The sequence below is a fragment of the Trachemys scripta genome, chromosome 9 (assembly GCF_013100865.1).
Source record: "Trachemys scripta elegans isolate TJP31775 chromosome 9, CAS_Tse_1.0, whole genome shotgun sequence".
NCBI lineage: Eukaryota > Metazoa > Chordata > Testudines > Emydidae > Trachemys > Trachemys scripta.
The window spans coordinates 82,658,259-82,679,512 of NC_048306.1; the positions used below are offsets into that span (position 1 = coordinate 82,658,259).

The following is a 21,254-nucleotide window of genomic DNA, read 5'->3' on the forward strand; positions in this document are numbered from 1 at the left end:
TATCCTGCGCGACACGCTCTCGTTCATTGGAAGCTTTTCTGCTCTCCATGTCCATGTCTAACTTCTCAGACAGTGAAAACCTCCACGCTCTCAGCTCTGCATCAATTGTCCCAGATATGTTCATTATCTTGGTGAACATGTCTTTCCGTGTTCTCTTTCTCCTCCTTCTAATCATTGAAAGTCTGCTTTCAGGTGTTGATGACCCGCCGAAGGACACATTTCCAGCTGTCAGTCAGGGGAAAAAATAAAGGAGCCATTGTACATGAATAAAATGTTTCCATAGCAAGGCCGTTTTCAGAAAAAAACCACCCCTTATTACACTAGGTGCAAGACATAACATAATCAGAATCCGTAACCGTTCACTGTACCATTCTGCTGCTCCAGTCATGGTGAGTAGCCCCCCCCCCGCAGGTCCTGGGTGACGACACTTTTAATGAAGTTTATGGCAGGCTCGTGTCAGGAGCACGGGTAGCTAGTTGAATAATGGCCCTTCCCCATAGCACCAGGAAAGCTGTTTACGAACGGGATGGGGGGGGAACATTTTCACTCCCAAATTGTGGAATCTCTCATGTGCGGCCCCAGTTCCCTATCAGTCACTTTAAACTACTTGCCGACCCATGCTGAGCACAGTCTTTTCCGGGGGCCACCCTCTGCGTAGCTGGAGCGGCCTCTTGTAAGCAGAGAACCACAGTACCTCGCTTTTTCTTCATAGTAAACATGCAATACCACCAAATGTGTGTGCCCATTAAAGTTTAACTGGACTTTCATTTTAACTGTATACTCACCAGAGGTGCCTTTCCAGGCATCATTGTCAGCCACCGTGATGTCCTGCGATCCACAGTGCTCCAGGGTTAAAAATACGTCCTGGCTCTCGGGGAGAATGGATCCACTGCTCGCCTGTCTCCCATTCTCCTCCTCCTCCACTATATAATCTTCCTTGTTGTCCCTAGACTCACACACCTGTGAGGTGTCCACGTTGCTTGTGGGGGTGCTGGTAGGGTCACCCCCAAGAATCACATGCAGCTAGTTGTAGAACCGGCATGTGTGGGGTTCTGCACCAGAACAATGTTGGCCTCCCTTGCCTTCCGGTATGCTTGGCGAAGTTCTTTTATCTTAACACGGCACTGTGGTGTGTCCCTCATGTAGCTCTTCTCCCCCATTTCACGAGCGATCTTTGCATAGATGTCAGCGTTTCTTCTGCTGGATCGGAGCTCTGCCTGCACAGAATCTTCTCCCCATACAGCGATGAGATCCACCACCTCCTGTGCAGACCAGGCTGGAGTGCATTTGGGGCGTGTAGTCTCCATGATCAGCTGAGCTCAAGCTGGCATGCTCCCAGTGCTGATCAAACAGGAAATCAGAATCCAAAAGCTCCTGGGACTTTAGCAGGGGAGGGACTATTTTCTGTGTACCTGGCTGCAGTGCAGCAGCGTTAAGAATGATCTCCAGAGCGGTCACAGATGAGCATTGTGGGACACCACCTGGAGGCCAATTAAGTCGAATTACACAATGCTGCGTCTGCACTACCTTGCAGTTGGCCCATGAAAATCGAATTAAGTGCTACGCCTCTCGCAGAGGTGGATTACAGAAGTCGACATCAGAGGTGACTTAGGTCGACGTAAAGGACCAGGTAGTGTAGACACATACATTAACAGGTCGACTTAAGGCAGCTTCCTTCGACCTAACTCTGTAGTGTATACCGGGTCTTTGTTACAGAGGTCACAGAAGTCACGGATTCCATGACTTTCCATGACCTCCATGACTTCTGCAGAGGCTGGTGCGCCTGGCTCAGGGGCAGCTCAGGCAGCACCAGCTGCTGCTGGGGCAATCTTGGGCCACTGTGCCCCCACCCCCACAGAGTTTGGGTGTGGGACAGAGCGGGGGTTGGGGCACCGGATGGGGTGAAGTGGGCTCTGGGTGGTGATTACCTGGGGGTCTCCCTGGAAGCGGTGACATCCCCCTCACTTAGCTGCTAGGCAGAGGCATGGCCAGGCAGCTCTGTGGGCTGCCTCCACCCAGAGCGCTGGCTTTGCAGCTCTCATTGTCCGGGAACTGCGGCCAATGGGAGCTGTGGGGGCGGTGCCTGCAGGCGGAGGCAGCGTGCAGAGCTGCCTGGCCATGCCTCTGCCTAGCAGCTGAGAGAGGGGGATGTCACCGCTTCCGGGGAGCCCCCCCAGGTAAGTGCCACCCAGAACCCGCCTCACCCTGTCCCTTGCTTCAACCCCCTGCCCCCTTCCACAGCCAAACTCTGCTGCTGCTGCTGGGGGAGAGAGGCGCAGAGCAGGTAAGGAGCCTGCTGGTGCTGCCAACCCCCCCCCCCCAACACTAGCGGGAGTCCCAGGCCACGTGCTGCCCCCCACCCCCTCCAAGCAGCCAGGACGCCCTCCCCCAGCACCCGCGGGGCCCCTGGGCAGCCCCCTCCCAAGTTTATTCACTGGTATTTTTAGTAAAAGTCATTGACAGGTCATGGGCCGTGAATTTTTGTTAACCTCTCATGCCCTGACCATGACTTTTATTAAAAATACCCATGACTAAAACATAACCTTACTTATAAGCAATCAATCCTATTTCTAAAGAACCTGAGCAAAGGTAATGGTATCCAAGAAACAGCTTGTATGTCATGGACTCTGAGCAAAAAGCAACGTTATCAAAGCAGTAACCAGTGCAAATGGGTCAAATGGCCAAATAGGTGCAACTGGCAGCTCCAGAATCTAGAGGTGAGCAATTGCCTGCCCATATTCAGCTATTTGAAGGGTAAGAGTAATTTCCCATAAAATGTATTTATCGACTATTTTTTTACTCTATTTGCCAGATCATCAACTTGTGTGAATTGCCATAGCTCAACTGAAGCCAACAGAGCTAGGACAATTTATACCAGCTGAGGAGCTGGCACATGGGGTACATTTTCAAAGAGTAAGATAGGATTTAACTGTGCAACTTTTATTCATGTTAGTAGAACTCATCAGCGGCGGAGCTAATGGGGGTTAAAAGGCAGTGTGACCATCCCTGTGGCAGCCTTTAGGTTATGTGTGGCATCTTTTCAAGAGCTGGGGAGCAAGCCCGGCTCTCACTCACCCAGCATCAGCAGCTCCTGTCTCGGCTGGATTTGCTTCCCTGCTCTGGGCATTGCAATATGGTACATGGGGTCACATGGTGATGTGATCTTGTGCACCATGTCACAAAGCCACTCATTCAAATTTGGCCCAGGCACCCCTCGGTCATGACAGAGAAGTGGCAAGGTCAAATCTAAATGGTGTTGTGACCCTGTGTTCCAGGTCACAATGTCCAGAGTGGGGATCAGGGCCCAGTTCCACAGGATGGGAGCTTCCACTGCCTGGTAAATGTGGGGCAGACTTGGTCTCCAACCCACCACCAATGATCCACCCCCTTCCTGATTGCAAAAGCTGGCTCTGCCACTGGAATATATTTTGTAATTCCTTATGCAACTATGTTGAAAATATACATTAGTGTGTATATAGATGGGTTCTATGACATATTTCTATAGAAAGATTGGATGTTTTCAAAGCCAAACCATGTATAAGCTACTGTACTTTAAATCAAACTCCTTCTGAATTCTCACAATGATTGAATGGATCAAATGATACTTCATTAATTCAAATTACTTACGAAAACACATAACACTGAAGAGAAGTTGAAACAACTAAATGCCCATAGTTCAAAGAGGCTTTAATGACTCTGTCACGGAATTCAAGTAAATCCACTGCATCATTAATAACATTACGGACCTAATAAAAAAGGTTTATGGTTAAAAAAATGAAAATAACGGAACAGAAAACATAGCATAATATTATATTCATTGTTAATTTTAATAAACAGCTGGCTGATATTAAGCATTTAACTATAGTACCATGTAACTATGTAGGAACACAAAGATTTAAAGAAAAGCATTCATGAATAAATCAATAAAAAGCTCCTATTAACTCACATTTAATAACCTTGCATAGTTTGGAAATTAAAAGGATTGCATTAAGTATCTGGTTTTTACCTGCTAATTTGTTTTGTGTGTTCAAAGTCCTGACTTGTAAAAAAATGGATCTGTCTTACTGAACAATGCCATCACTTAAATCAATGGTACCCCCTCACCTGGAATCCTGTCATTAGGTCTGGTCACCCTGTCTCAAAAAAAAATTACAATAGAACCTCAGAGTTACGAACACCAGAGTTATGAACTGACTGGTGAACCACACACACGTCATTTGGAGCCGAAAATACATAATCAGGCAGCAGAGACACACAAAAACAGCAAATTCTGTACAGTACAGTATTGTGTTCAATGTAAACTACTAAAAAATAAAGGGAAGTTTAAAAAAGATTTGACAAGGTAAGGAAACTGTTTCTGTGCTTGTTTCACTTAAATTAGGATGGTTAAAAGCAGCATTTTTCTTCTGCACGGTACAGTTTCAAAGCTGTATTAAGTCAATGTTCAGTTGTAAACTTTTGAAAGAACCATAATATTTTGTTCACAAACAACCTCCATTTCCGAAGTATTCATAATTCTGAGGTTCTACTGTACAACAGTGATGCAAAAGTTTCAGTGTGGAGTAACAAAATTAGAGACTTGGATAAACTTCCTTAAAAGGAAAAATGTTGGCACTGTTTAATTTTAATATGTTAGCTGTAAACACATTATTATAGACATGGCTGATAGCACCCTCTATTATTGAAGTTGCCTGACACTTTCCATTATAAGATCCCATTTTCAGTTGTTTATAACTTTGCCAAACTTTTACCATACGGCAAGTGAAGGTGTGATTCTAGTGGGGTAGGCATACCCACGCTAGCCTCAATCTACCTAATATGGGTAACTATAATAGTGTAAATATGGTGGCACAGGCTTCAACATGGGCTAGCCACTCAAGTACACAGGAACCTAGAGATATATACTTGGGCTGTGTAAATATACCCACAGTTCAATTATCTGATCATTTTTTCCATGCGTATGCATAAGAGGCCAAATTAAAATTGCAGAGGCAACCTTAATTCTGGCATTTCCCAACCTTTGAGTACTTTGTAACCTTAATAATGTTCTTTTAATGTAGGTATCATAGGGGAGCCCTGCCTGGAGAATCTTCCTGCAGCAGGCTGAAGCATGACAAGCATGCCTTCCTCAGTTTACCCTTTCAGAGTCCCCAGTAAATCCACTTCAGATCTTAAATAATACTGCTCTTTGGGGCTGATTTATTGCCAAACACAGTTCAATTAGTCTCCAACAAAAGTCACAAACATAGTCCATTTCTCACCCCAGTGCAAGCAGTCATTAAAACTCAACACATCTTGTCACTGATGCTCCATACACTGGAGCCTTCAACGAGGCCCAGATTCTCTGTCATCCTTCCCCTGTCCTTGTACCAGGACAGCTACCCTAGCCCTTCCTTTTGGAGAGAAACCCAACTCTTCCCAGTGGGAACCACCCCCACAGCCTCTTTGTTGGGGAGCACCCTTGTCAGGGGGAGCATCCGTCACTCGCCCCGGCCTTCTGATGGTCCCTCTGAGTCGAGCTGTCTGGCCCTGGTGATGTTAGCTGCTCCCTTGCCTTCAGACCCCTCCAGCCCTTGACTCCAGCTCTCCTCTGCTCCTCTTCCTGCCTTCAGCCCTCCAGCCTTGGCTCTGAGGCTTAGCGATGCCAACCAGCAAACTCCTCTTGATAATCTCCTTGTCTTCAGTCTTCCCCAAGGAAATCCTCCTTCTTCCTTCCAGGACCTCCTCCCGTATCCCTGGTCTCTGGCAGCTCTCATCTGCCCCTGCTTGAACCAATCTGCTCTGACTCACTGGGACTCCCTAACTTATTAGGTCTCTCCCTGATCATTTATAGCCCCCAGGCACTACTCCGCCCCATTAAATGGCCAAATGGGAGCATCTGTCCTGGCACAGGAGAACTAGACCTACTTCAATTACAGGGGCCAGACACCTTGTGACAATAAGTTTTTTGCTCAGTTGCTCTGTGGAGATGACTGGTCAAATGTGGGAGCTTTGAGTCTCTTCTCCAAAGCAGGGCCGTGTGAAAATCACCAGAATTTTTTAATGTGGGCAAAATAACATATTTCTTTCTAGCATCCTTCTTGGAAATGGATGAACCATTTTGGTGCAAATGTTCCAAAATTTTTCAGCTTGAGGCAGACACCCACTGTGGAATATTTCAGCCCAAATGGTTCAAATTAAGCAACTAAAACAGTTATAATGGGAAATGTTGGATAACCTTAATAATAGACAGTTCTCCAACACCACTTATAAGAAAAAGGGGATGTATATTGAAACTGAAGGGCAGCACATTTAAAACTGATCAAAGTTTTTTTTTATACAATACACAATTAACTTATGAAACTCACTGCAACACAATACCATTGAGGACAAAAAACTGGTAGGACCTGACAAGAGATTAGACATTTATATGCATAATGAGAAAATCCACAGTTACATTAGACAGGATATTTTATATGTTTTTTTTTTTTAAATGTGGCATATAAACTCTCATTCTTCAGCGCATAATTCAGCTACTGTATTAAGTGATGGGAGTTAGGAAGAAACTTCCCCTATGGGCAAAAAGAACAGGAGTACTTGTGGCACTTTAGAGACTAACAAATTTATTTGAGCATAAGCTTTCATGGACTACAGCCCACTTCTTCGGATGCATAGAATAGAACACACAGAAAGAAGATATTTATACATACAGAGAACATGAAAAGGTGGAAGTAGCCATACCAACTGTAAGAAGCCAATCAATTGAGTCTGTTTTTGAAGTTTTTTTGTTGCAAAATTGCCACCTTCAAGTCTGTCAGACTCCAAAGATAGACTGCTGAACTTGAATTAATATGCAAATTAGATACAATTAACTTAGGTCTAAACAGAGACTGGTTGGAATGGTTGGATCATTACAATAATTGAATCTATTTCCCCATGTTAACTATCCTCACACCTTCTATGGGTCATCTCGATTATCACTTCAAAGATGTTTTTTTTCCTCCTGCTGCTGATAGCTCATCTCAATTGATTGGCCTCTTACAGTTGGTATGGTTACTTCCACCTTTTCATGTTCTCTGGATGTATAAATATCTGCTTTCTGTGTGTTCCATTCTACGCATCCAAAGAAGTGGGCTGTAGCCCACGAAAGCTTATGCTCAAATAAATTTGTTAGCCTCTAAGGTGCCACAAGTACTCCTGTTCTTTTCGCGGATACAAATTAACACGGCTGCTACTCTGAAACCTGTGGGCATAAAAAATGGGTTATTCCATTATTTTCCATTATGGGATTTCTTGAACCATCTTCTGAAGCATCTTGTATGGGCCAGTTGGCAACAGTTTACTAGACTAGATCAGTGGTTCTCAACCAGGGATATGCATACCCCTGGGGTACGCAGAGGTCTTCCAGGGGGTACATCAACTCATCTACATATTTGTCTAGTTTTACAACAGGCTACATAAAAAGCACTAGCGAAGTCAGTATAAACTAAAATTTCATACAATTACTTGTTTATGCTGCTCTATATACTGTACACTGAAATGTAAGTACACCTCTACCCCGATATAATGCTGTCCTCGGGAGCCAAAAAATCTTACCGCATTATAGGTGAAACCGCGTTATATCGAACTTGCTTTGATCCGCCGGAGTGCGCAGTCCCGCCCCCCTGGAGCGCTGCTTTACCGCGTTATATTCGCGTTACTGAATTCGTGTTATGTCGGGTCACATCATATCAGGGTAGAGGTGTACAATATTTATATTCCAATTGACTTATTTTTTAAACTATATGTAAAATGAGAAGGTAAACAATTTTTCAGTAATAGTGTATTGTGACACTTTTTTTTATGCCTAATTTTTATAAGCAAGTAGTTTTTAAGTGAGGTCAAACTTAGGGGTACGCAAGATAAATCAGACTCCTGAATGGGGTACAGTAGTCTGGAAAAATTCAGAGCCACTGGACTAGATGGACCACTGGCTGATCCAGAATGGTAATTCTTAGCTTCCTATAAAAGCAAACATCATTAATGCCAAAGCTAGGAAAATGTACTCTCTCAGGGAGTGATCATTCTTAATGAGTCTCCTAAAATCATGCACAGAAATGTCCCTGTAGGCCAAGCTACATGGCAGAACCAGATGATGTTTTTCAATAAGGCACAGTTTTTGTGAAATGTAGAACAACTTGTCTCCCCAACTTCTTCAGTATTGAATTCTTTGACATGGTGGGAGGAAAAAGGGTAGACTTCTCAGATGTGGAATAGATTTATTTACATTGCAGATTCCAGCCTGTCAGGATAGAGAGCCCAATGGGGGTCTAACTTAGCACTTAGGATATTATGTTGAGAATCCTTACACATTTTGGAAGTGAGGTCTGTCAGGAGAGTTCCAATGAAATTCAGCTCTTTTCTGTTAGAGAAGTAAATGCTAGTTAGGATTGACAATTCATAATTAGTAGTCCTGATCAAAAAATCATGGGTCCATTAGGGACAAAAAAAATCTAAGGAAATTGAAAGAATGACATATAATAGTAAAAAGATAACTGTGCAAATAATTCATGTACCCGGGAGAGTGATCTCTTCAAACAAAGGTATTTTAGATGTTGTCCTACTGATGGTGGCAGCTGGGTTTGAATTTCTTCAGATCTGCAGCCAGTCACAAAACAAGGGCTTAATGTAGTTACCACCAAGATCCAGTGGCCACTCACATAGCTCCTAAAGAGATCTATCCTGATATGCTCACAAATGCTGTCTCACTCCACAATGTCATTTGTTGTTAGAACACTGAGCAAGAGTTAGGGTTGCCTAGAGCTCTTGTATAGGCATCTCTTCACTATTTAAATCTATGTAAAATAAAATAAATAAACATCCTGGATCAGGGTTGGCTATATTTCTCAAGTGTTTGCATATACAAAATCCCTAGAGGTTGCTAGACAGACTCTATCTGCTACAAGTCAATGTCTGGGAATTAATGCAGAAATACAAATTTTGACCTGTTAAATTGTCTTTTGTGTTCCCAGACACTGATTCCTGATGTACTATCCAGAGGATAGAGGGGTAATATAGACTTTCTGTTGTTACAAGTTTTCCCAATTACATATTCAACATTAAAGAGTTCAGACTATAAGATATTTAGGTGCTTAATTATTAATTTAGGACCCTAACTTCAGGCACCCAGGTTTGAAAATGATGGCCTGAACTCTAATTGGAAAAACTTGTAACAACAGAAAGTCTGTATTACCCCACTGTTGACTGGTTATGTTATGAGTCAGTGTCTGGGAACACAGAAGACATATTAGCAAGTCAAAATTCAAAATTCTGTATTCACTCCCAGATATTTAGGTACTTAATTGTGGATTCAGGCCAAGATTTTCAAAAACAGGAGCCTAAATTTGAGCTCTATAAACCAGTTAGGGGCAGGCTTCCTTTCTAACAGTGCTGATCACCCAGCAGCTCCCACTGATGTCAATGGGAAATGCTGAGTGCTCAGAACTTTTTTGGGCCCTTATCTGATTTTCAAATATGGATTTAGGAGTTTTTGTTGTTGTTGTTATTGTTTTTTCAAGTCTTGGCATTAGCAACCCAACTTTAGGCATCCAGGTTTGAAAATTTCAGTCTCAATGTTTTATTATTTTCCATGCATTCGTTCCCTAAGTCCTCACTAGAAGATAGTTAAAACAACCTCTTAAAAGACAATTTTCCCTAGCTTTGGAAAATCTGAACCGGTGACTGTAATATGGTGGAGCAGTGCAACAAAGGACACTAGCACTCTTCATGATTGTGGTCAGCTGTCAGTTGCCTCTTAATCTGGAAATCCAAGAAGACAGATCCATTCATCGTAGGGGAATAGAAAAATGAGTACCCATTCTGTAGCAATAGCCAGCAATGGTGCAGCTGTACTCGTGTCAACCCACTAGTGTAGACATGATACTCAGCCCTGTCTACACTATCATTTATACCAGTGCTGCACCTTTATTGGTAATTACTGTATTATTATTTCCGATGTAAACCAGACCTATGACTATGAATCAATCCCTTATTCATGCCCCCACCCCACCTAAAAGCAAGATGCTGTGATCCTTAAGTGAGCCAAGAGGCTGATGTAGTTTTGGGTCATGTGATTGTATAAGCAAACACACACTTAAATACCACTTGCTCATTCTGGCCTTTTTATAACTCAAAGGTATTCAATCCTATCGTTTATATTCTACAAAACTTGTCCGTTCACAATTATTTGTCTCTATTGAGTTACAATTGTGAGTCATACATAAACAATCCTGAAGGTCAATCTTTCTGAACTTGTAACCCATACCTCCATAGTTCTTCTTTTAGTTAACGTTATTTCAAAGTTCTTCCACTCCCATCGTTGCTCCACGACATGGGCAAAAATCACATGTCCATTTCCACAAGCTCCTGCTATTTGAGTACCATCAATAGACCAAGCAATATTAAATATACTGCCAGTATTTGGTTTCTCTAAAGCATATGACCACTAATAAAAACAAAACAAACAAAAAAGAAAAGGAATCTTAATACTTTCTTTGAGCTCTTTATGAACAAATATTGCACCAAACAAATGAATGCACTTATTTAAATTGTACCAATAAACTAATCAATGGAATGAGTTTCTTATTTTTGCAGGTATCATATAGAGATCTGTTTCTTAGTAAGATTATTTGAAGACATGAGGTACAGAGATAAAAGAACCAAATACCACAACATTTGAAGCATATTAAGCAGAATGTTATACAGCCTAAATATATTTAAAATGTATTCAGGCATTCATAGATCTAGGCAATCACTAAATAAAATTTTAACTGCAACTTCATTTACTTAAAAACAACACGACTGGGGTATGTGGAACCAATGGACCAGATTGTCCAATACGATGCAGCTGCTTTACGCTGAATTGCTAGCATTTCTGAACCTAGAGCCAGCATGGCCCTGGCAGAATCAAACACTGCAAGGGGATTCCTCTGGTGGTACACAGCCAGCCCAAAACGCCCACTTCTCTTCTTGCTGACATTGGCTGGGAACAGCAAACCGCGGCCACTGGGAGCTGTGGGCGGCCATGCAAATGTAAACAAACGGTCTGGCGTCTGCAGGTTGCCCACCACTTACACAATAATAATGTCAATACCAACTTTATACACCTTGTCCAAATGATTACACTCTTCAATCATAAGATTAATTTTAGAGTATGAAAATTGACTATCCATATATAATGTTTAGTCATTTTTAATTGGTCGCATATATGTTTATAAAACTAGTTTCTTGCCTACTGAGACAAGTATTTATCTACTCTCTATCAGATAAATTCTGTATTACTTGAAATGAGAGGGTTTTTTTGTTTCTGACTAGAATAGCAACTCTTGTTTTTTTCTTTTTACAAAACATGGAACATAAACTAAAAATAAGATGAGCTTCTTATATAGTTACATTACCTGGATTTTATTTTTAAGGTAATTCAGTACTCTTTTTTCCTTTACTACATTTTAAACCCATTAACATTCCAAGAAGTAATTTTATAAGTACTATTAGTTCCATTATATGGTAGATGTAGGAACAGGTATTCAAACCAAAATTTGCCTTTAAAAAAATCTGTGGTGTTATTAAATTGTTTGTCAGCAAAGATAAACTGGGGTAAGGGAATAATCTTTGTATATTTCTCAAACTCAGTAAGGAAGGGACATCTGCCTCTTTCCTTTCCTTTTGGGATAAACTGATTAAGTTTATATCTCAAGCCTAATTTTGTTCTTTCCCTTGGTCCCATCCCCTTTTTAAAAAAAAATTATCTTCCCAATTCAGACTTTATTCTCTATTTCTCTCACCTGTCTATATGAGACTTATTTTCTTTAACTGAAAGTTTACGTCTCTACCAGTCATTTGGTACCTTTTAAAAGTCTAACAGAGCCTGATGAGTTATTCCTAAATTCTTAATTCACCAATGGAATAGCTTCTGAAATATGCCTTTCCACTCTCAATATTAGTTCTGTCCATTAGATCTCAGCAACATATTTCAAATTAACCTCATTTTAAGTTTTCAGGACACTAAGTTTCAGATAAAATGTACCTTAAAAACATTAGAAGAATTTCCAAGCCATGACATGACACCTGTTTTCTGTATCCTCCCATATCTCAGAAACACAGTTTCTGTACAAATCACCACCAAATTTGGGAGTAGATGGGTAGGGGTTGACATGTCCATTGGCCACACATCAAACAAGCAAAATAATCTTTTTTTGTGAATTATAGAAAGGGTTATAATGAAAAACAAGTCTCAATCTTGACTACAGAGAGACCACAGCCTCTCCATAATGAGTGACTTGAATATAAAAAGGGATTTAAACAATTATTAGACATTTCTTAGTCAATATTTTAAATCAAATTTATTCAACTATATTTTAAAACTGTCAGGAGAACTAAATCAGTCAGGAAAAAAAATTGACTGAAGTTAAATGAAGATATTGGATTCTAATGACTTTTGGATACAAGGTCCTCTTCCAAAGGAGAAATAGTTGATAAATGCTTACCTAATGTTTTTAACACATTTAGCACTCTGATTTCTTTTGCAGTACACATAAAATCCCCAACATGTCAAGTTCTTCATACACTCAAAGTCATCATCTAATTTATATGAAATTAAATCATAAACTACATTTAAATAAAGATAAGGGTCAGACAAATGCTCAAGAAGATTCAGAGTTAGGGATGAAATTCAATCTCTTTATTGTGCTTATGATTTGTAGTATACTATATGAGACCTCCTACTGTTCTTAAGCACAACAGGGTGAGCAAAGGATAGAATATCAGCACTAACTGAATTTCTGATATCAAGGACTCAGTGGAGAGTGATACAGCCTCACAGACATGCCATGGACTGCCCCTGCTCTGCAGCTGTGGAAGGTAATTATGATTCTTTGGGAAAAATCCATAGCCTTCTCTTCTGCATAGATGGAATGAATTCCTTATTAGGCGTACTGTACTAGTCCCTTTCTACAGCACAGTCCTTAACTTCTGTCTGACTTCCATATATGGCAAATGAATAGGCTCTTGAGACACAGATCAAATGATTCTAATGAGCAGATTCCGAGAAAGTAGCTGTCCTAAGGCTGGGGCATATTCTATCAGAGCTGACCAGATGTCATCAAATCTGAGGGAAGGAAAATTTTAAAGAGGCATTGTCTTTAAGTTAATTCTTGGGCTCTACCCAACTGATAGGTTTGTTTCTGAGATCAGTCGGTCATTTGCCTTTACCTCTTAGTAACAATGAGGAGCTTGATGTGAACAGCGCTCCTTGGCCAATAGGAAGAATAGATTTGTCTATTAGGGAAGAAATGAGCATTAATGGGGCCTGTACAAGATTTGAAGAACTAAAAGAAAATATGGTTTGCAGTTTACCTTTTTGATGTACAGAAGATACAATCTCCCCCCTGAATAACATGCAGAAGATATTATTTATTATTTTTACAGGTCTCAGACTAGAAAACCCTTCGGGGATTTGTAAAGGGTTTCCCTCACTGCAGAAGCACCAACTGGTGGCCAGGAGTGGCATACCAGCTATCTTTTGGTCTGGTGCCACAGCCGACAGGCACTCTGTTGCTGTGGTGGTCTATCTTTTCCTAACTGGGCCCTCCGGCCAGTTCATGATATTTATGTCACCCCTTTTGGGGTGTCAGAGAGTCCGACCAAGCTATAGTCCAATGACCTTACAGCAGGTTTTCCATCTGTCTCAGGGATCCATGGTCCTTACACCCCTTACCACTACAGGGCCTGTGTGGGGTATCCACCCCATCACAAGATTTTATAAAGTCATCTGAATGATGTGTTTATCTAAACAAAATGGGTGGATTCTAGGATTAAGTCAAATATGCTGTGAAATATTTTCATACTGCAATCTTAAGAACTTTCTAATGCAAACTTGAAAAATCCTAGTTTTAATTCTTTGTTTTAAATTATCTCAATATCAGCACTTTGTCATTCTTTTATTATGCAGGCTGTTATAGCATTTCTGTATTCTCTTAAGATGTACAGTATATCCCTCATCATGTACATTCTACCATAATAAATATACTTAGCCATGTTAAAATGAGAGATAGAAATGAAGGATTTTAACTAAAAAATTAGCATATATAAATGCAATAAATGAATGAAAATTTGAGAGTATGGGAGCAAATGGACATACTAACCATAGCTGCAACATTGCAATGCTATAATAACATACTTTGGCATTACTGCTCTGTTGGTGCTTTGATTAGGTCATATTTAATCCCATATCCATTAGCAGTTAATGTTACCTATCATAAGCATCCTTTTTCTGTTAACACAATGTAGTCAAAAAGATTAAGTATAGGACACAAACTAAAGAATTACTCTTTGAAGTCTAGATACTACAACTATTATATTGTTTATAACAACAATAGCTCTAAAACCCAAGAAGGTAAGTAGGATCTAGTTAGCTGTGAATTCCAGACACAATGTACTTAATTAAATACTATTATCCCAGGCATAAGTCCTTAAGTGGGCATTCACCCACGAAAGCTTATGCTCCAATACCTCTGTTAGTCTTAAAGGTGCCACAGGACTCTCTGTTGCTTTTTATAGAAAAAAAGGATTTCCTTTTGTTTCAAACAAGTAAAGTACTTGACATCTAAAAAGAATAACAGTATGATTTAAACAGCAAGGAGTCTGGTGGCACCTTAAAGACTAACAGATTTATTTGGGCATAAGCTGTCGTGGGTAAAACCTCACTTGTTCGGATGCATAGACTTTCACTCTATGCATCCGAAGAAGTGAGGTTTTTACCCACGAAAGCTTATGCCCAAATAAATCTGTTAGTCTTTAAGGTGCCACCAGATTCCTTGTTGTTTTTGTAGATACAGACTAACACGGCTACCCCCTGAGTATGATTTAATTCAACTTTACATGGGATGATTATATCACATCGGGCTAATCTTTTTTAAAGTTATGTTTAGTACAAAAACATGGAATTCTGTAATGGGAATGCTGTCCTTAACTAAACTGGCATTACTAAGCATCAATATAACATTGAAACCTGTGTGGTACATATCTCAATTGTTGACTTTCATAACAGCTTTCTTTTGGACATGAGGGGAGACATGAGATCTTCTCTTGGATCATAATTAATGCTATTCCATAGGTAAGACAGCAGAATGGATAAACAGCAAAGAAGTGTACACTTGTGCCACTTAATCTCCCACTTTACACAAACTAAGACAAGCATGTGACCTCCATGTCAGGCTCTGATCTCCTCTGGACCCTGGCAAGTTTAACAACCTTCAAGTCCTGGTGGTTGCAGAACATTTTTCTGCTTAAAAATGTTTTCATATGTAAGAAAAATGCTAGAGTGAATAATATCAAAGTTCTGTGTGTGAGATACAAGTTTCATGATTTTAAAAGAACTTAAGGCTCCCCTGTCACTTAACAAAAGTTGGAGTCGGAAGTGAGAACTTGAGAGTATGGAGGGCATATGGAAAGATTCCTGCTGATACTGTCTGGGACTGTCCGCTATCTCAGGAAGTCAAAGACCTGGTTTGGGACCAGTACCTGATATTGCATTCACTCTGGGGCATAGTCACATAATAATGTGTGACTTCACCCATTGGGTGACCTCTATGCAAGAGACCAGGAGACCCAGTAGCTAAAGACACTGACCTATGGTTTGTCTCATGCATGTGATCATCAAGAGTATCCGATCCTGGATCTTCTGAAATCTGTCTACCGATGGGTAGATCTTTGCCATCAAAGGATCTATTTCCATGCCCAGGTGAATAATGCTTGTTGAGGGAATCCAGGAACTTTTCTTGGTACGGTATTTATTATGAATTCATGTGCTTCAGATTCTGGATTGTGGCACTGCATGCTGCTGCCTGGGATGGGGCTCAGGTTGAAATTCCAGAAAGGGATATCAGTGAGTACCCTGGGACCTGAGCCTTGCTATGGCCACCATCAACATCTTCATAATGAATGTGGGGGCCAACGAGAGACCGAATGGAAGCATTCAGTATTGATAGCGATCCATGCCACAAGCAAATCTCAGAAGCGTGCAATAGCAGGGGCTCACTGGAATGCACCAGTGGTATGCGTCTTCCAGATTCACTAAGATTAGGTTTCAGAGTAGCAGCCGTGTTAGTCTGTATCCGCAAAAAGAAGAACAGGAGTACTTGTGGCACCTTAGAGACTAACAAATTTATTAGAGCATAAGCTTTCGTGGACTACAGCCCACTTCTTCGGATGCATAAGCTTATGCTCTAATAAATTTGTTAGTCTCTAAGGTGCCACAAGTACTCCTGTTCTTCTTTTTACTAAGATTAGGAAATCCCCTTGAGATAGGGAGGTCACTGCTGAGGCTAGGGCTGTTTTTTTCATCCATTTGAGCCTTTTGAGGTCAATGATGGCCTTGACTCCTCTGGTGCACTTCTGAAGAATGAAAATGATGGAGTAAAACCGTGAGAAACTTTCTTCTGAGGAAACTCCTGTTGCTCCCAAGCCCCAGAGGTAGAACTTGTTCTGAATGAACTTGTGTTTGGCGAGGTTACTGGTGACAGAAGACTGGGTTAAGAAAGGATGGAGTGGAGCCCTTAGCTTGAGGGAGTATCTCTGATGCATTCCCTCTTGCATCCACCTGCTTGTGATCAAAGCAAGCCATTCTTCTGAAAAGTGGGAAATTCTGCCTCCCATGCTCAAGTCTGGGCAGAGGCACATTCACTCCTTGTCAGAATTGGCTCTTGAAGGTTGAAGGAGCACATCTGGATTTTCTGCTCAAGCCCTGGTTCCAAGGCTTTCCCTTGATCAGGGCCGGCTCCAGGGTTTTTGCCGCCCCAAGCGGTGCAAAGCAAAAAAAAAAAAAAAAATTTGGCAGTTCGGCGGGAGGTCCTTCGCTCCGAGCGGGAGTGAGGGACTGTCCGCCGAATTGCTGGACGTGCCGCCCCTCTCCGGAGGGGCCGCCCGAAGCTCCTGCTTGGCAAGCTGGTGCCTGGAGCTGGCCCTACCCTTGATATATCTTTTATCTTTCCTCTGGTAATTCTGTGAGGAAGCTGGATGAAAGGAGCAACTCTGTCTGGTAGTGCATTTGTAGTCCTTTCTCAGAGCACTACGTGGAGAGGGGAGGGACCGCTTAGATTTGGAAGCACCTTCTGCCACTATCTTGACCAATTTTTCTCCAAGCAGAAGAGATCCTGTGAATTTAGAAGAGCACAAGACTTGTTTGGAATGAGCATCTACTTTCCAGGGATGAAACCATATGTATTGACTAGCCACTGAACTAGATGCCATGGCCCTGGCTGAAAACTTAATTTTGAAACATCTGTCACAAATGTGTGGCTAGGGTGATTTTCTTAAGTACAGACAAAGTCAGGATGATCTCTTCCTCTAATGTCTTCCAGACAGGACGCTGTGGCTCCTGCAAAGCATCTAGCTGTGAGAGAGGCTCTGAGGATGGCTGAAGAAGTGTCTACATTCCTTCTGAATGTGACTGAAACCTTCCTGTTTTTTGGATCCTGGGGGAAGAAGTCCTTTCAGATGGGATAATCATATCCTTTGCTGGAGCTGATGGGACAGCATCGACCTTTGAAACCTCAGTAATAGCATTTTTTGGTTCTTGTAGCTTGTAGAATTTAAGAACATATCTGTTTAGGTGTTTACCTTCAGCAGGAGATCCCCACTCCTTTTCTATCTTATCATCAAAGGATGGGTGCAGGGGAATCCTCAGGCAGGGGAATCCTCAGGCAGGGATTAGAAGGATGGTATTTAGTCTGAGGCTTGTCCTTGAGGGCCTGCTCAGGTGGGATCTGGATTGCGGATATAACCTTTTTGTATATGTTTTTAAACATTTCAGGGAGGAAAAAACCTTTTGTAATATTTTCTCTGTGTCCTGCAAAGAATCAGAGTTTATTGCTCTCTTTTCTCGATAGAAGAGAAGTCTGAGTCAGTGGATTAATATCTTTTGTGTTTTTTGTATTTTTTCCTTACCATTCTTATTCTTTTCAGAGCTTTTAAAAAAAACTTTTTGGCATGTTTTGCAGGTGCCACTACCCAGCTGTGGCCAGGCTGTGGTCTTTTGTGGTTTGTTTTGTGTGACACTTTGAGGATATAAGCAGAAAGCTGAAGGATACCTCTTTATCCTTCACTTAGGAAGCAAAAAGGACTGCTTTTTGCATTCATGAAAGAAGGATCCCAGCCATGTTAGTTGGAGACGCTGGGAGATTGCTTTAGGGGAGATAAATTACTTTAGACAAAGGCTTAGCCTGTTAAAGTTAAGTTTAGACTCTAGGAAGCATAGTATATTTTTTGTTTTATATATAAACCATTTCTCTTTCTGTTGTTATCCTTACTCACTAGCTCTTAAATCTTAGCCTTTGATAACAAACTTATGATTGTTTTACTATAAATATATCTCAGTGCTGTGATGTTACACTGGAGCTGATCTGCAGTTGAATCAAGCAAGCTGGTGTGTGCACTGTTCCTTTGGGTACAGCTTACCTGGTAATTTCTGCGAGTGTGTAGTAGTAAAGGGCTGGACACTGCAGGGAACACGTATTATTAACCTGCAAGGCAAAGTAAGGGCTTGCAGAGCCCTGAGTAAATTATTTGGGAGCTAATGACTGGTGATGTCAGGGAGCTGACACCCTGTAAAGCACAAGTAAATCTTCCTCTCGCTGGAGGCAGAGGGTATAAGGTGGCTTATAGTCCTGGGGACAAAAAGAAGGCTGCTTACTACTGCCTGAAAACAAACAAAATAAAAAGGCAAAGGAAATATCAGGCGCAAAGAGAACAGCCACTGACTTCTGCTGCAGAGGCAGAAGATTTAGGGGTAAACCAGAGAAGGGGACATGACCAACATGGCTTGTGCTGGAGCCTTGAACTGCCTCCAGAACCTTCTTACAAGGAGGGAATAGCTCATACCCCATATCAGAATTGTGGGAGATGCTGAGTTGCAGAATATTAAAGTGTTCATCTGCATTAGTTTTCATCCTCTTGAAATTATTACCAATGTACTCTTACTAACATTAGATTTGTCTTATGTTATCCGCTGTGTAAATGCTGTTTGCAGAAATTATTTAATTGGACGAAGTTTTTTTTCCCGTTCATTAAATCAATTTAGGACTCAATCCTGCTCCATTTAATTCATTGACGTCAAAGGAGCAGGATGTGGCCTTCAGCCTTTTTGTTCTGTTACTTCCTTTTTCCCTTCATTCACTAACCCCATTTTGGCTTGAACATCCTTCTCTATTCACAGACAGTGGTTTAGGCCCTGACAGTGCTGAGTACTTCCTAGGAAATACTGAACACTCTCAACATCCCTTAAGAGCACTTATCTCCCAGCAGATGCTCAGCATGTCACAAGTTTGGGCTCCTACTTTCCCCTGAGGATCCATTAACATGTGTTTCTGTAAACTCATGCTCTCTCAGTTACAGCTCTCTACACTGTGCACATTTTCCATATAACTTACATGCAAACTAATCTTACAGTGGATTCAAGTTATTCATCAATAATGAATTTAATAATTCATTTATTTAAATATTACAGAATGAGTCAGCAATAGATAATTGGCAGAAGCATAGAGCTACATATGTCCTGAGAAGTTAGAGTAGGTTTATGGTACCATCAAAATTAGGAATTTAGCAAACACTCTCACTATTGCTGGTCTTTTACAAAAAGCCCTATTAAGCAGTGGGAAAATTCCCATTATATCACTGCCATCAAATAATTTTAACTAGCAAAATTTCAAGTCTATGCTTCAGGCTAAACAGCCTTGGAAAAAGTTTCTTAGTGGACAAGGAGGACTTGAAATAAAAAAAGTTACTCAGTTTGTGCAGTAACTGCAATTCTTCGAGATATGTGCCCCTATGGGGGCTCCACTTCAGGTTGAATGCGCCTCTCAACCCCTTGATTGGAGATTTTTAGTTACTGTCTGTTTTGCCCATGCATACGCCCTATGCTTATTCATTTTGGATACCGAGGCTATATAGGGGGAACGTCTTATCTGCCCATTTACATGTGGGTGGAATTATGCACTGTGACCAAGTTCCTCCTCTATCTTGGTGGGTCCTGCGCTTATTGGCGGATTTTCTTGCCTCAGAGATTCACCATGGAGGTTGGGGAACAGCCCAGAGACCTTCCCCTCTGGAAGAACCCACAGTCCAGGTCAATTGGGAGGTTTGGGGGGAACCCGGACCCGTCCTCTACTCCGGGTTCCAGCCCAGGGCCCTGTGGACTGCAGCTGTCTATAGTGCCTCCTGTAACAGCTGCATGACAGCTACAACTCCCTGGGCTACTTCCCCATGGCCTCCTCCAAACACCTTCCTTATTCTCACCACAGGACCTTCCTCCTAGTGTCTGATAACGCTTGTGCTCCTCAGTCCTCCAGCAGCACACCCTCTCACTCTCAGCTTCTTGCTCCCAGCTCCTCACACTCGCACCACAAACTGAAGTGAGCTCCTTTTAAAACACAGGTGCCCTGATTATCCTGCCTTAATTGATTCTAGCAGCTTCTTCTTAATTGGCTCCAGGTGTCCTAATTAGCCTGCCTGCCTTAACTGGTTCTAGCAGGTTCCTGATTACTCTAGTGCAGCCCCTTCTCTGGTCACTCAGGGAACAGAAAACTACTCATCCAGTGACCAGTGTATTTGCCCTCTACCAGACTCCTGTACCCCACTGCTCTGGGTCTGTCACAGCACATTTCTGTCATACTGTCTTAGCCGGATCTATGAATGCCTCATTGATGGGCAACACCACCCTGGACAGTGTTGCTGACTGCAAGATATCCAACCTTTTTGCTGTGAATTCTTGACCTCTTCGAGAGGAATTTGAAGAGTGTCAGCTACCATCGTTATGAAGTCTTGAAATTGCCAAAAATTATTGGCCATGGATGGTGGCGGAGGCATAACTGCCTCGTCCGGAGATGAGGATGAAATAGGTGTTTGAAGGGTGGCCTCCTTATCCATCCTCCTTGGGGGAGGTTGGTTGGGGAAGAGAAGGTTGTACAACTCTACTTCCCTATGAGATGGTACCAGTGGTCTGGCAAATTGTTCGCAATAGGCAGCTCGGGGGTCCCAGTATGTCCCTGGGGGGTGTGTGTGTCCCATATGGAAATGGGGGAGGCATGCAGGGTTGGTTCCACCACTCTTAAGGAGCCCAATCTTTCCTATGACTTTCAGAGAATGGGTTCCTGAAAGGATATGTTGGTGAACCCGGAGCAGAAATAGAGGAGACTGACTGGAAGTCTCCCTCATTCTCCTCAACCTCATCCAAAGGAGGAGCA

At 41.9% G+C, this 21,254-nt stretch overlaps 1 protein-coding gene across 5 annotated transcripts in view; it reads right to left on the minus strand.

Annotated features, from left to right (window-relative positions):
• IFT80 (intraflagellar transport 80) overlaps positions 1-21,254 on the minus strand; it is a 169,181-nt gene that overhangs the window by 43,542 nt on the left and 104,385 nt on the right. For 4 of the 5 annotated variants that reach the window (XM_034781306.1, XM_034781310.1, XM_034781307.1 and 1 more), the window contains 2 exons: positions 10,283-10,462; positions 3,628-3,746 (listed from right to left, as the gene is read on the minus strand). In XM_034781306.1, the coding sequence (XP_034637197.1) occupies positions 3,628-3,746; positions 10,283-10,462 (299 nt within the window). The remainder of the gene's footprint in view (positions 1-3,627; positions 3,747-10,282; positions 10,463-21,254) is intronic. The other variant, XM_034781309.1, reaches the window with a different exon arrangement.